Source organism: Dermacentor andersoni, chromosome 10 (assembly GCF_023375885.2).
Source record: "Dermacentor andersoni chromosome 10, qqDerAnde1_hic_scaffold, whole genome shotgun sequence".
In the NCBI taxonomy this organism is placed as follows: Eukaryota; Metazoa; Arthropoda; class Arachnida; order Ixodida; family Ixodidae; genus Dermacentor; species Dermacentor andersoni.
Window position 1 is genome coordinate 60,037,269 of NC_092823.1, and position 16,532 is coordinate 60,053,800.

A 16,532-nucleotide genomic window follows, 5' to 3' on the forward strand; every position below is an offset into this window, starting at 1 on the left:
GATACCATAGCTACCATGATTATTTATGTAAGCGGATAGCCCGAACGAATGAACGAGCGAACGAGCACGTGACAGCTTCCCTCCACCATCTCCCATTTTTCTGCTTCCTTCCCCTCCCCGCAACTCGGTTGTACGTGCCCTATCTTTTGGCGACTTGGTATTGCAAGTCCGACCGCTGATCCCTAGCCACCGCCGAAATCAGACCACCGACCACCGATCGGCCACAACCAAGAAAATGGGCGAAAGCGGCGAAGAAAGCTATTCGCTTTGTAAAATGTAACTCGCGTTCCAGCATGCTGCGCTGCAAGCGACATTTCACATGTCAGCACGCGGCATAAACGTCAGTGGTGGACTTATAGTATCGCCTGAGTTGTCTTGTATTCGTATGTGCTGCAAACAGCCACATTGGCTGGTGCACAATAATTTTGTCTTCCTAAATTCATGACTGAAGTTTTAGAGCGATACATATTTAATTAAAGTGCTTTACATAGGTTTTGTAATGTTGCGCACTCTCTCATTTGATGAAGATATCGACAAATGTGCAACGCAGTGTTGACCTGGAAGACCCACAGGGGCTGTGTGTAGCGTCTGAAGGTATCGTCAAAGGTGGCTAATGTAACTTCTGTTACTTCGACGCAAGCAGCAAAACGTATCACTTTAGCTGCATCTCCTTCTCTCTCTAAGCACCTTCTTATGACTGCCCCAATGTTCGAAAGGCAGAAGGGAAAGCACTTTAAAAATAAATTTTGTAACTATAACTAGATCGCTCGAATCCAACGTATCCATGACATCTTTCAGTATATCTACGCACTACGACCCATGCAGGGCAGCGATGATAATCGCAGGACAACGCGAGTCATCCAGTCAAAGTTTAGACAGCAAATGGACATTGACCAAACGCACTACTTCTTAGGCCCCCCCGTTCTCACACTTACACACTACACGAATGACTCGACAACGTCAGCGAGGTGACCCTACTGCTTTCGCTAAGAAGCCATATTGCGGAGAGTGCTCGTGTCGGAAAAAATAAATAAAAAATTCGCGTCGGCACTCTCAACGGCGCGCTGTCGGCGGTTGCTTGCATAGAGGCGACGTGCGCTCTCTCGTTGCCGTGAGGCTCGCGTTGTACTGAAGACATCGGTTTGAGAAGCCTCTCGGAGACTTGGAACAAGCTGCAGTTTAAAATTGAACCTGCGTAAATGAAGAAATAAACGTTGCAGTCCCGGTGACATTTCGGCGGTAGCCTTTTGCGGAATGTCCACGGGGCGCGGTTTGGAGAATTATCGTGCGGCCTTGCGCAAAACGACACATTTTCATGTGCCCATACACCGCAGCCACTGTTCCCTTCTCTATCTGCGAATATCGTTTTATTGTCACACATCGAGCGCATTTGTGCCATCGCCATCGCTGTCGCCGGAATGTTCCGTGCAAAGTCCAAACACAATAACATCTTCGCCGCGCGAAGTGAAAGCTGAGAGTGAAAGCTTGCCTGAAAGCTAGCATGAAAAGGGAAAGCTTGCGAGTGGCAGCTGACGATGGCGGCTCAATGCCCGGTCTATCAATGGTAGAGACGCTGCAAAAGGGGTTTCTTTGAGTTCTTGTGTAACAGAAACGCGTTTTCTCGTGTAGTCAAATTACAATCCGACACTATCATGCCTGTAGGTTTTGTGTAAGTCGTACTTGGAGATTTTTCGGCGTATTCTAGCTTGAGAAATTCAGTTCACTCGCTTCTTTGCGCCACATGGAAGGCCTGGGTATGAGTGGCTCGAAAATATGTTTGCCGAAACGAGGTCCGACGCTGCACGACGGACGCGGGGCGCCGGCGCCGACGCCGGGTTTTCTGCGACACGTGGCCCTTAACGCACTCGCGTTAAAATATAGACGCAACTCTGCTCCCTTTGAGAGCGCATGCAGGGATACTGCCAAAAGTGGCCGCTCCGGCCACTCATCAGGTCGCTGGCCTTGCCCCGCTCGCCAGTAGAGGTGCGGGCGCCGGAAATTCACGACGCCGCTTGGGGTTCGGAGAGCTCAGACAAGCGCTAGGTGCGAATTTGGGTGCCTAATCCCGTTGACCACGTTTTCATCAGAGAGGTAAATCTAACCCCTTGCAAGTGCTTCTCGTACTTCAGCAAGTATAGGCCGCTAGTATCTATGGGTAGCAACCATGCGGTTGGAGAAGCACTGAGAAACATAACACAGAACTTAAGAGAAAATATCCCTTGGGAATAAAACCTTTGCCCGCTTATTTGCGTTGTTATACTTTTCAGAAATGCTCTGTATAGACATGCAGGTAAAATCGTCAAGGGTGGTTTCTACCCTAGTTTGTTTTGTACGTCCTGTCACTGCCTAAGTTAGCCGCGCACGAAATATGTGAGGCTCGCTTTCACTTAATGCGAGGGTGAGACAAGAAAGATTATTGACTGGACTTGAGAGAGAAAGGCCGTTAAGGGACTCTATAATGCTGCTTGTTTCGAGGGTAGCTTACTGCTACCCTTGCTTCATTCTTAGTTGAAAACAGCTGCAGTCCCTTTAAGTCCATAGCACATGTAGTGATACTATGCATACGTTTGCTACTGGCTGACCTCTGAGTTGATGAAGCGAATGTTCCCACTCACACACTTATCCGCGCCTCTAATATAGATAAGCCATATTACACATATGGACCGACAATACACCATTGAAGCTGTCGCAGGTATAATACATACACTCGCAATTGCAGGATGAAGGCGCCGAGAACGAATAACGATTGTCAGCCGAATTCTTCGGGGATTTCCCTTTCAATCATCAGCTCTTAATACAACAAAAGGGAGTAATAGCGGCAGTAAGCTTTGCCATCGTACTATAGCGTCAAATATAGCCCAGTATTGTCAAAGCTGATTCCCATAATTATAAGCGAAAAGACTGGATGTCGCGGCAACGTCGTTTCGTGAGTTGTAACCATGGTGCCGGAACGGGACGAAAAGGAACAAAAATGAAAAAAGAAACTCACTATATCTCATCGGAATAAAAGCGTAACCCAAACATTATTTCTGATTTTTTTTTTCCTCAGTGAAACCCCTACATTTTCGATCGGTTTTAGTTTCGTTTCAAGGGTAGAGTCGGCCATCCGAAACAACTGACGTGAGGCAACGGCAGAATTAGCACGCACCTCAGGGGTCCGCATCAGCGCGTATCTCAGGCAGAGATAGAGCGAACGATAGCCGTTCGAGCGCTCCACTAATCTAAGCCTGCCACTCGGTGCACTAGCAAATCGGCATCGTAGCAAATCCCAGGCCTTGCGTGCCGAACTTATCCTTTTATTTTCCGCGGGTAGAACACTTTGTTTCTAGAGTTTTATCGTTCGTCTATGTTCGTTTTATTGGAACATCGGGCTTGCATTTCGGTGAGAACAGTCAATGATGCGCCGCTTCTGAGATCATGCTCAGTGCCTTGAATCCAGGCTGAGCATGATCTTACAATTCATAATTAAATTAGGAAAAATAAATACTATATTGTTATCGTAACTTGCCTTCAAACATTTTCGCAACCAAAACCGTTTTGAACCGTTATGGATCTTCTTTTTTTGGCTTTGGAGCAGAATCGAAACGGAACTTTTTTCAGTGGAACGAAACTAAAACCAGAACGAAAAACATTACGTTCCGGCCCCCTAATTGTATCACTGCGTTTAAAATGACCAAAATGCGACAAAGGCTTGTAAGCCTTTGTCAAAGGCTTACAAAGCTTAGACAAAGGCTGTAAGACAATAACAAACTTGGTCGGAACGATCAAGTTTGCTATGACCACGGTAGCAGAGATCGGAACAAGACGATGTGACATCTAAGACAGAAGTTTGCGTTGTCATTGCTACGACAGAATCTACTTCCTTCTGGCTAGATGACAACTCAACCCACTATCAAAAATGGCCGTGCGGTAAGCTGTGCGTTGCTCCTCTGTTGTGATTTTCAACTGAGCGTCGCTGCTTCAAATGGTAACGGGTGCGACTGCGTTACCCTCGCATGATGTCGGCATACCTGTGACTTTGAGGAATAGTAAAACCATTCAGGAAATTAAATGTAGAAATTCAAGTGACGCTGCATCCGCTCATTGACCTATGCGGCGTGTGCGAAGCAAGCTTTATTATTTTGCGTACTTTTCAGAAATAAACCACTTCAATTCACTCTGACAATGAGCAAAGGCTGTGATAGAATGTGCGCGCAGAATAACACATCAAATCGAGTACACAGAGCGATATCGGTAATCGAACGTAAAGCAGTCGGCGGGCAAAGGATCGCGCGATCAAAAATGAGGAGGAAAACTCTGCAACAGTCACCAAAACATTTCTGTCCCTACAGTCACTTCCACCACCGACTCGACGCTGCATCTCTGGGGTCACAAGAACTGGGCGTTTCGTATGATCTCGTATTCTCGGCTGTACCTGGCCAGGAAAGAGCGGACGTAATAGGCCGCCAGGGAGGACAGCAGAAGGACGAATGCCACCAGAAGCAAGACGGATCTTAAACGGCGCCTGTGCAGCTTGCCCGTGGGCATCGGCGGCCAAGGCGACGAAGGCGAAGCGGCACCACCGCGTGCCGCATTCGGCGGCCGCTGCAGGTCGCTGGCATTGGCGGCGTCGACTTCGCGGACGATTGCGAAAGGGCCGTCGCGCGGCGCCACCATCAGTCCGGGGACGACCAATAGCAGCGGCGGCTGCCGTGTCGTCGGTGACGACGTCATCGCCTTGGCGAGAAGCGAACTTCCGTTTCCGGTTTCGTTCTCCCGGTTCGAGCAGCGGCAAAGCGGCGGAGCCTGCGGAGCGGGTTCTCGCAGATGGCGGGCACCGTGCGCATTGATGATGTCCAGGAAGCGGTGCATGTGCGGCGAGTAGCTCGAGCCCGGGTTAAGCAGCTGTGCGAAATACAAAAGCTAATAACTGACAGTCACATTAGCATACGTCAAGGAGGGTGAAAGCGAAAGCCTGCGTGCTCGAGACATTCGTTAAGTTACTTGACATTCTCGTTCGAATGCGTTGTTACTCTTTATTACTTGTTTTCTCCCACCAAAGATCGTGGATTCAGGTGCCTTATTTGACGCTACCTTAATTAATTGTGTCTTAACTTATTTCGCCCTAATTACCACCAAAGATGGTGGGATGGTTCGACTTCCACATGCATAAGCTCGAGGGTTCGACACCCCTGACTGTCATATGTTTGAGCGCCTGAATAAACTCTACCTTAATTAATTTTGCCTTCTTTTGGCATAATGAGCATCGGAGTCAGCTGTGGTAGAAGACGACGACGAACGCGCGAGCAGTGGCACGAGCGCGTGTCTGTGCGTGGTAGGGTCACATGACCTTCTGTACCACACGCCGCGTTTTCCTGACCACTTATAGCTTTCGCCTTAATAATTACAATTTATTAGGTCTTAGGAGGGGCCGAGAGTGGGGTGTGATTAGGTGGCGTGATGAGATTCAGAAATTTGCAGGCATAGTATTAACATTAAATTATGAGGTTTTAGGTGGCAAAAGGACGATCTCATTATGTGGCACGCCATAGTGGGAGACTCCATTTGGGCGACCTGGGGTTCTTTAATGTGCACCTAAATCTAATCACATGGGTGTTTTGGCATTTCGATCCCATCTAAATGCGGCCGCCGGGGCCGGGATTGGAACCTATGACGTCGTGCTGAGCAGCACAGTACCATAGCCTTAAGCAACCACAGCGGGTAGGCACAGTATAGAGTTGGCTGACGTTAAAGAGAGTAAAAAGAAGAACGTTTGGATCTGCCTTCTTACTGGCTGAATCTATGAAATCGGCTGATGACGGTGATTATTCATTGGGCGTCAGTTTGGTGACATTGATTACAACATTTACGCAGCCCACTGTCACGAGGCGTAATGCTAGAACATGTCGTTAGCATTGGCTGTCACTGTCCAAGTAATCGAGTATGGCGGAATGACAAGACGGAATACTGTATATTCTGTCGCGAACGTGTGCAAATATTTGCCCGTTCCTTAATTTTATCCCTGTTACGAGCCTGAGAGATCACCGAGAAAGCTTATTTTCCTGCTGTGAACACAAACAGCCTGGGGATGACGATCGTACATTAAACATGATTTAAACCGGCGCTAACTTTCTTTTTCAATGAAGGTTGAAGCGCAAGCAAGAGCTTAGCAACAAAAACAACTTGTACAATTTCAAAGATCTCATATGTTGCATCCTTTAATTATGTTGGAATTGGCGCTTATCTGGATCTGTGGCATTGCAGAAAGCATAACACCTGGTTTGCTTTATTAGCATTATGGAATTATGTCCTTTTTTATTCAATTAAGAATTTTCGTGTCAGCCACTACTTCCTGCCGTAAGTACACCTAGCACCATCTGACTCTTTCTGTTAAAAGGTCCCCTCGGCGCTTTTTGTTCTTTTTAGGACTGCAGAGACTGAGTTTCTACCATGCCTCCAATTTCTAAACCTTTACTAACAAAATATATAACAGAATAAGTAGCTTTAGGTTAGTGTCGCTTTTGAATGCTAGGTTTGGCACGCGCATCGGCATTTCCATTGCGTCAACTCTGTCGTGAAAGCTCGGTCCACTGGGGCCGGCCTGAAGGCGTCTCCTGGCACGGTGCCATCGCAACTTATCCACATGACACTATTTTTCAACATTGCTTTAAGAATTCCGCCTCTCTTGAGGAAAGGTTGATGATGACCGTATGGCAGCTGCAATAGTAGAACTGGTTTGAGAGCTAATACCAGTCTTACACTGGCACAGAAATGAAACCTACGCGATTCAATTCGAACAGAGTGAAAATAAAATGTACTTCCACACGCTGCGCAGTCTGTTCTCAAACCTAATTCTGCAGTGGAATGCATACTCTGATCCCAGTGTTGGCAGTTGGAGAAGCACAGGGAAAAACACATCTGTGAAGCAATATAAAATTGTTCTACGTAAGTTATGCCGAAAATTGTGTGAATGTCTCAAGAGGCATTTCTTTCGTTTTACACGAAACAGTCGAAGCCCTCTACAATGAAATTATCTGTATAAGAAAGGATTCTACCATGTTCTGGTGGACTATTCCTGGCTTTCGCATGTATTATGAACGCCTCTACACCAAAGAGTACTGCAACAAGTTCGGCTGTAAGCGAATGAATTGAGGCGCATGCGATCTCGTTCTCGCGCGCGCCATTGCGCACGCCCTACAAATACAAGGTGTCCTACAACTTTGTAATTGAGATGTTTACGACGCAAGCTATAATTAAAAGGGTCGCTAAATAAAAGTAATTAATTAATACCCCGTGATGAAAAAGAAACATAATGGCTGTAAGTACACACGTCTGCGGCTACTACACAGTTCGTACCATTTCTCTATAGTTCTTAGGTTTTTTAAAAAAAATCTCGGTCCATGTTAACTGGGACACTCAGTATATCGGAAGACAACGCATAAACGCCGCCCGCTTGCAACTCGCGCACGAGACCGCACATATTGTGCGGCCCGCAAAACGCACCTTGGTCGTGCGCCTCGTAGTGCGGCGGTTGTAGGGCGAGAACACCTCCACGGCGGGGCGGGACGGCGACGTCCTGGTCGAGTGCCGATGACGCTGCACGAGCGCCGGTCCGGCGAGCAGGACGTCGCCGACGTGCTGCCTCCACGCCTCGTTGATCAGCCGGTCGTCGTCGGGCATGCCGCGGCCGGCAAAGCCGACGACGCCTCCTTCGCCGCCGCCGCCGCCAGGGTTCTCGTCGTCTCCGTAGCCGTAATCTCGGCCCGTTGCCGCTGAAAGTGCGCCCAGGCCTTCGTACTGGTCGCCAACGAGGAAAGACCGAACGCGGTGGGAGAACATTTCCTTCCAGAGCTCGTGCCTCTGGTCCGGCTGCGGCGGTTCCTAATGAAGCGAGAACAGAATGGTTAATTATGTGGACAAACTCGCCAACCTGTAGACTCGGGATGTGCATGATGACGGGGGGGGGGGGGGGGGGAGGTTGCAGGAAAGGAGGAAAGTCGGGCTCGTTGGGCGAGTCGTGCTTTGTCGCGCAGCCTCCGCCGCGGTTGTAGGGAGCAGTGTAGCCCTTGTGCTATAGCGAGATGAATGAGTGACCTCCCATGAATGTCTGGGGTAATCAAGATATCTCGCTTGCTGCAGGTTTTTTTTTTTGCGGGTCTACTTGAGCCTTAACACCATCTCCGAAACCCGTAACATCTGCCAAAGAACGTTTCAGTATTACTTCATGAGCGCAGTGTTCTCTTGTGAGCATTCGCTTTGAAACTACGCAGATCCGACGCACTGTCGTAGTTGGTCTCAATGAAGCCGTGTTCAGCCGACGAGACGAAACCGGCGGTCTGGGCAAAAGACTTAAGGCGGGAATTCGGTGACAGATGCAACCTGCCACCGTCAGCCCAGTAGGCGACGGAACATGACACAGCTAGCACCACCACCGACCACGCAGCATTGAGATCTTTGAGCACGTGCGGTACAAGGAGCTATAAATGACGATCGGCGAAGCATGCGAACGATAACTAGTGCGTGTACTGAGCGGGCATTGTACAACCAATCTAATGAACGAAAGATATAAAGAAAGCTATTCCTTTTAACTAGAGGTGGGCGAACTTCAATTTGTTTTTGCACATATGAATAGAACACGATTAGCGAGAATGGAATATGCGATTGTATACCGAATAGGCAAACGAAGACTCATATATTCGCAGCAGAAATACTTGTTTAAGTATAATCTGGCACCACGCTTGTGAAAAAAACGACAGCTAACTGACTAGTGAAAAAAGAAACTACGGCTATCAAGGAAACTAGGATCACTTCTAAACACAACACTACAAATTGTCGTTAAAAGTACTGCCCGAATTCCCTTTCGAAATGTTTACATCCTGGTTGCAAACAATCTTTTCAAGAATGAATGGCTGCCGTATGACCAGCTTTCCAAAAAGCCTAATTAAATGGTTGTTGAATAAGCACCAGAAGTGGAAAAAGTAAGAAAGAAAGACTGCTGATGGGCTTGTGGGCCACGGACACATGGAAAAGTGTTCCGTGCAAAAAAAAAAAAAAAAAGTGAAGAACGCCACTGGTTGTAGCGTAAAAAATAAAACTGCTACGTGACTAGATGGCATGAAACACTAAATGACAGATAATAAGCATCAAATCAGAGGTCCTGCATGCTTCGCCAGTGAAACCACGAAGAACACTTGCTTGTAAGAAATTTTGTTTCATCTGTGACTACGAAAACTTTTGTCGTTTCAATTCTCATAATTTGCGCTACTTTGTTTAGCAGAATGAGAACAGTTACCCGACTTCAACAACCGGTTGTTGCGAAATGTTTGGTTAGTTTCATTATTGAAAATACCGAAAAGTTTGATTTCGAATACGAGCAGTTAGTGAGTAAAATCGGACTGGTATTCGAAACTTTGAATATACGCCCCCCCCCTCCCCAGGGGCACCGCAAGGGACAACTGACAGGTCTGTCTGTCTAAAGTTGCTTTTTCATCCAGTTTCCTTTACATTTATTTACCATAATTAATTCAACTAATAACTACAAGTAATTTACCCTATACAGTAATTGGTGCAATTTTTTGTTGGCCTGTTATGATATCACTATAAAAATCGGGCCCCTCGGTTACCTTTCTTCTTACTCATTACATAGCGAGGGTCTCGAATCCGGCAGCTTTGATGCCTTCAGGTAGCATGTGTGGGTTTATCGACCAGTTGCCTTCACCCAAAAACGTTCGCATAGTCACGCCTGCGGCAGAAAGGATGTTACACATCCACCGCCAAGGCCGTGAGTGGTGACGCTGGCTAACACTCCCCTGATTAGTTCTAGTAGATAAACATAAGTACCAGAGAAAGTGGATGGGAAAACCGCGACGCGGTAGCTCACTTGGTAAGAGCGCCGCACGCGTAATGCGAAGACGAGGGTTCGTATCCCGTCTGCGGCCAGTTGTTTTGTCATTCACTTTCATTTACATTTATTTTTCATTTCTGTAATAAACTACCTAAAAGTAATTTCCCCTATGCTGTCCTTGGTGCCATTGCTTATTGGCTTCCTATGGTACCACTATATATGTGTGCGCGTGTGTAGATAGATCCTCATATAAATACTATGAGCGTAATTAAAACTTCTGTTGGTAGTTCAGCAACGTACGATTTTCCTTCCCTCCGTTTGTCAAATTGTCAAATGTCCGCTGAATTCCTGGAAGGTATGGATCATCTAGCTCAGATGAGAACTATCATAGGCAGTTTGTTATAGGCTGTCTGCGCAATGCTAATCAGCCGCCTCTATCAGCGTAGTTCATTGCATCCTATCTTATACTTTAAAGACCCCTAATAAGAAGAGTATGACATACGAGGTGTGTACATAAGTAATACCCATACGTTAATAATATATACACAAGGCGATACAGGCATAGTCGGTGTGAGCATAACTAGCAAACAGGTTATGCACGTATATAGAGTAATAAAAGAGCTGTTCGAGAACGCAGGTGATTAAATGAAGCGTAACAGAATGGCCTTCGAGAGTTTACAGTGGTAACGTTTCCGGGAAGGCCGTTTCAGTCACCGACTGCTCTGTAAAAAAATGGTGTCGCAAATGCTGAACGGACACGCGTGTGCCCATAAGACCGCCATCGTGCAGACATGGACACCTAATTAGGGTGTCATAACCGCGAGTGTTTCTGCCGCAATCCTTTCATTTTACACATCGCGGTGACTTCATTATCCAGCATACTATAAGTACAGGCTGCTCAATCAAAGAATGTTGGCTCCCGCCCGCGGTCTACGCTTCGTTCTTACTTGCTGTAGGGCCCGCGTTGGCCCTTAGGCCTACCTACCAGTGAGCTCGGCGTTATCACCACACTGCGTTTGAGAAGCGTCTCATTAAATGTTGCTCTTCAGCCAGAATGCGAAACATTCGACATAAGTGTGACATCCGACACAAGTGCGACATTCGATATAAACAGCAACCTGCGGTTGCTACTTGAGGAAAAGATGGGCGCGGTTGGAGGTCAATTCTAGGTCACTAAAGGGTGTTTACATTCTTTGCACAACATAAAAAAAAACGTTCGCTTCGTATGACAACGCGTACGTCTCTCCGTGCGTACCTGGGCGAGCTGCACGAGCAGGCCATTGAGGTAATTGCGCCAGTGACGGGCGTGAGCGTCACTTTCTTGAGCCCTCGCCGCCAAGGCCAGCAACAGGATGAGAACAACACGCATGGCACACCTGAAGGCGCCTGGGTTCTCGTACTCCTTCCAGGAGCAATCGGACTCAGCTGCAACTGTCACCAATGCAGCAGGATGCAGCACCAGTCCACTGACATGGTGATGACGATTATAAAACCCGACCTGCGTTATTTAGCGAAAAAAAAAAAGAAGCAGCAATAGCTTATTTCGCATTGTTATTTCTTTTGCACGTAATCATCCACTGATCCCGTTTGAATTCTGAATTAAACAATCGTCCTTTATCCCAAGTTATATTTGCTTCCAGCTCTCTATTTGTTCTTGCAATAGTCTATGCATACAAACTACTCGATTCTTGGCACATTCCCCACTATGGGCACTTGTCTTCCATGCGTTAGCACATACCCACTATGGGGGATTGGCCGTGTCATGTTTTGCGGGATTAACATTATCATTTTCTTCTACACGTGAGGCTTATTTAATGACTGAGGTTCTTTTGATGAGAGAGGGGGTATAGATCAGCTAAAAGAGCATCGCTCTAGCCTGCTAATCCTTACAGTTCACACTTTCCATCCAAACATCCTACATTTACAGTTTGCTAATCCATACATTTCTCTCAATCGCATTCCCATGACACATTTTCCAAAGTCCAGCATATAAGCTCGTCCCACGTGGGAAATTGAACAGCGATCTGGTGCCACGTTGGCCATGGTCAACCTGTCTCTAGGTGCTCAAAAAAGGTATCCTTTAAAAAGGGGTGGGAGTCCAGATCGTCTGACGTAACAGTGAGTGCCCTTCGTTCAGACGCCTACACAGACGAGCTCTGTAGCTGCGGTTTTTCTGTCTGGAGTATTACAGACGTAACACAAGGGTTTTGTTCCTGTCCGGTTATAAAGATCACAAAACATTGACCATTGATTGACGAGGTAACGTTTGGCAGCCCTTCAGGAGCCGAAATGGAAGCTGTCCGTACCTGTATCACACGACCGTAAGATGACCCCGAATCTTGACGAGATCGCCTCCATGGACATACGCGGGTTTGAGCTCAGTGCCTGAACTGTTGCGCTACTAAGGGTTTTTGTCTTTGCTGCGAGATTTTAATGCGATTAGCATTCGTTGGGCAGTTCACACACTTTCGGCGGACTATCTGGCGGTTTATGACTCTGATCTTTTTGCTGCCAGGTTGAGTCACTAGGTTGCTAATCACTAAGTTGCTAGGAATTAAAAAGGAAAGCGGGAATCTTTAGCATTTATTTAAAATGCGCATTCTTACCTCCGGTTGACGCTATCTCAACCTTTAGGATAAAAACTGGGTTTGCAGAAAGGAACGGCATACGTTTTTCTGAGCAGGGCATCGATTTGTTATTGCAAACGGTTAACGTGCATTCAGCTTCCGTCCCAGACGACGCCCCTAAGTATATACTAGAAAACTGTGCAGTCTATCTTGCACCATTCTTAACCATACTATTCCAGATGTCTATAGAACAAGGCGCGTTACCGGATGATCGGAAGACAGGCGATGTTGTCCTTATTCAGAAGAGTGGCGATAAAACACTTACTTAGAACTAGAGGCCTATTTCTCTTACAAGTCTATTTTGGAAGTGTGGAGAATCATAATATACACTGTCCTTACATATATATCTGAGCAAAAATAATTTCTTCTGACCTTTTCATCATGGGTTCAGGAGTGAGTTGTAGAGTGACACGCAACTTGCTGAATTTTTGTGAGTGGCCAAAATTCTAGAGAATGGGCACAGCCTGCGTCGTAGCGGGGCAATGCAGATTATGATAGGTGGTTACTTACGTTACACGGCAACACTCAAGGCATGCTATGTTTGTTGGTCCACATATTGGCGAGTCCAGAGAGGCACGTTTTCAATGAGGCACTGAAAGGAGTTCTGGGTAGGTAACATAAACTAAACACTATAATCCCAGCAAAAATCAGTTTCGGAGTAACAAGAGAATTAGTCAAGCCAAAAAAACTGGGAAAAGAAAGATGAAGTCGAATTCGACTGGTCCAAGTGGTCGAAACATATAAAAATATACAACCTTCTCACGTAAACGTGGAAAAACAGATATTAAATGAATGTTTTCAACGTACGGTTATTTCCTTGCTTCTCCACTTGTGCTGCACCTACATTGCATCCCACCGCACTACGCACATTCCTGAGCAAGTTTTTTTCATCAGTGTCAAACCTACCTAAATTATACCATGTCAAAAGCATCGATGTGTAAGAATCTATACGTGCATCAGCATGATCCGAGTCAGGATGCGAGATAATCGGTAGTGCTTTCAAGAATAGAGTAAGAAAAGAGCCTGTATGAAGTGTACTATTTACCTGAGCAGACCTTCACATCAAAATGTAAGGTAATCGCGATTGTTAATCTGATAAAGACGCCTCCATTGAGAGGAGCTAGAATATGTGCCCGAATTGCCATACTAAAGCCTAATTGCTGCAGCCATATTTGTTTCTTTCCGCCTCGCAGAAATACCGATCTAGCGTTTCATGCTCATTCTCTAGCTAACTGCGATGGTAAAAACGCTAGCAAGATGTGACAACTTCACGAAAGCCCGACGCTTTATGGCATTCGCTGCTTGCGTAACAAACGATGCCGCGGTTTGCGAATTCCGGACGGCGGAAGTGTAATTGCGGCATAAAAGTGCTAGGTTTTCTTTCTAATCTTCAGCGAGATGCTAAAACGGATGTGTGCCGTACATGCTTCGGAGCAGCACGTCGAAATCTGTGCAAATACTACCGAGAGCGTTTTTCTTTTCTTCCATTTTGATGGTTTGATCACTTTCAAGACACGCACCGTTAACTTCACCCGTCTTGCCCACGGGAAGACAAATGCGTGTATAACACGACACCATTTATTCAAAGTTTGCATTTTACTCGTTCATGGCGCTGAGGTTCCGACGCTCTAGAAGGTGGTAGCGGAGCGGCGGGCGCCTTGAGGCCCCATTCGCCGGGCCACAACAACGTTCAACCACGCCTACCCCGAAAGCACCGTTCTTTCAATTACACGTGGTTGCTGAGAGAGCAGCTTTTTTCGTGGGCCGTGTCCTTGGCTGCCGAACATCGGAAGGTTCGGCCGAAGCGGGGACTATTCCTCGCCACGACATTGACGAGGACGCGCCCGTTCGGGTCACCGCAATGACCGTGTGCCCAGAGAAGGAAGAAAAGCTGCTGGTTGGTGTAGCTGGCGTGCAGCACGGTGTCGCTGGAAATAGATTCGGTCAGCCGTTTCCTGCAGAGAAAGAAAAGATTGATTGCTGGCTTGATTAATTGATTCATTCATAGACTAATTCAATCACTGAGAGAATCAGTCAAACTGACCACCGGATTTGTTTGATTTGGATCATAAGAGCGCGTTGTAATAGCTGTCGAAAAAAAAACAGTAATGCACGAATCGAGTGGTGCTTCGCCCACATTATGAGCGATCACAGGAAAAAACAAAAAAACAAATAGTAGAGTCTTTGACAGAAACTCCTCTGGCGAATAAGAAACCTAATTGAAATACAATATGCACTAGCTCATGAAAAATATAATAAAGTAATATTGATTCATGTTTCAAAGTATAAGTGGGTCCCTTGTTCGCAAGGGACGAATATGTGGACACAGGTCCCGGGTGGGCCCCGAAACACCAGTCGGCATTATTTTACTTTGTTTCTAATTTCGGATTGTATTATTTACTTTAGTTAAATAAAATGATGCCGTCAGAAAACAGCAAATTAATAAGCCACAGTATACTACAGAGGATTTAAGCAGTGTACACTAAATACATCTTTCAATCCAATTTTACAATACGCGATGTCATGGAGGTGTACAAGGTTGAATATAGTGTCTGAGAATTAACACATCACACAGATGGTGCCACAGCTCGCACAGCTATGGCTTACACTGCAGATTCACACAAGATTGCCGTGTTGTAACAATATAGAAAAAAATCTCTGGTGATTTAGCGCTAAATTCTAGGGATGTTCCTAGCATTAAGTCGTACCTCTCTGAAGTCCCGGATTCTTCATTGAAACTGTGTGACCATATTGCAAGGTGTTGTTCAGGAGCTCACTCGGCACACGTCCTGCCTCTTCGAGGAAAGAAGTGCAGATGACGGTGGTTCGAAGCGGACTGCTGTCATTTGCATTCTACGTACGTACGTACGTACGTACATACATACATACATACATACATACATACATACATACATACATACATACATACATACATACATACATACATACATACATACATAATACATACATACATACATACATACATACATACATACATACATACATACATACATAGTACTTTGCACTTTGGCGTTCCAATAACTAACGCATTAAATATTCCAACAGAATCCATCTCACGATGTCTGTCGACGGCAATGCAATTCGCATTCAAGGAATGTAGTGATACACCGTATCGACACCACCGAAACGCGGGATGTGTGAGCTGTGCCCTGCAGCCGGGCTTACCTGGCGCTTCATTAATGATGGTGATGATGATGATTTGTTGGTGTCCCCTTCGACACGGGGTGGTGACAAATACCTAGTTTGCCACTGATATCCGCGGTCACCTTTCTTGTGCATACGCTGTGCCATCTAGCGACATGCACACGAAGTCCACCACCTTGCGCATGGCGTCAAAGATTGCCGCACTGGCAATCATTGATTCGCTTTCCCGCAACCGTTGGTGCACCGCGCTAAAGCGTCGGGTCGCTATGCTCAAGGAAGCCGTGTGACGCGGTTCCGAATCAAGAAGGTGCGAATGCGCTCAGCACTGGAAAGCTTCTTAAAGACATTTTTGTAAATAGGACAAACCGTCGCGAAAAACGACCTAGATAGTTAGATTGACAGACAACAATTCACTGAAGTCGGCTAAGAATGCTAATCGTAGTATTACCGGTGACACGATCAGTGGCCGTATTACCTGTAGATGTGGAAGAGGGGCTCCAGGACCACGAGCTCCGCTGCCACCTCCGGACTCAAAGACTGACTGACGTTGAACCACGTTGTGAAGCAGCGCGACAGCTTGTTTAGAATTCGCGCTGGCGGCACAGCTTCCGAGATTGTTTGCGCTTGCCGGTTCGTAAGCATTGCACGCAGTAGCGGTTTCGCGAGAGCGGGCACTAGAACGGGTTCCAAGCTTGACGAGGCATTCACCAGGAGACCCAGCAGTCCGGGGGTAACTAGAAACACGCGATGGCGGTTTCTGTCACCGAAACGAGCCTGAAAAGCATTGGAGACAGCTGTTTCACAAACGTTGTTGATCAGCTATGTTCGCAGTGAAGTTAACGCATCCAAGGCCACGATCATTTCACATATGACTTTGATATCTCGGTAACTACCCTTCCGTAGCTTGTCTGCCACGT

General features: G+C 46.6%; 1 protein-coding gene across 1 annotated transcript in view; it reads right to left on the reverse strand.

The window, feature by feature from the left end:
• Positions 1 to 80: 80 nt before the first annotated feature.
• Positions 81 to 16,532, reverse strand: part of LOC129380669 (uncharacterized) — a 34,558-nt gene continuing 18,106 nt past the window's right edge. Inside the window, exons 5-7 of the mRNA XM_072284689.1 lie at positions 11,079 to 11,321; positions 7,483 to 7,860; positions 81 to 4,884 (exon numbers count right to left, since the gene is read on the reverse strand). Of these exons, the coding sequence (XP_072140790.1) occupies positions 4,369 to 4,884; positions 7,483 to 7,860; positions 11,079 to 11,321 (1,137 nt within the window). The 3' untranslated portion in view covers positions 81 to 4,368. The remainder of the gene's footprint in view (positions 4,885 to 7,482; positions 7,861 to 11,078; positions 11,322 to 16,532) is intronic.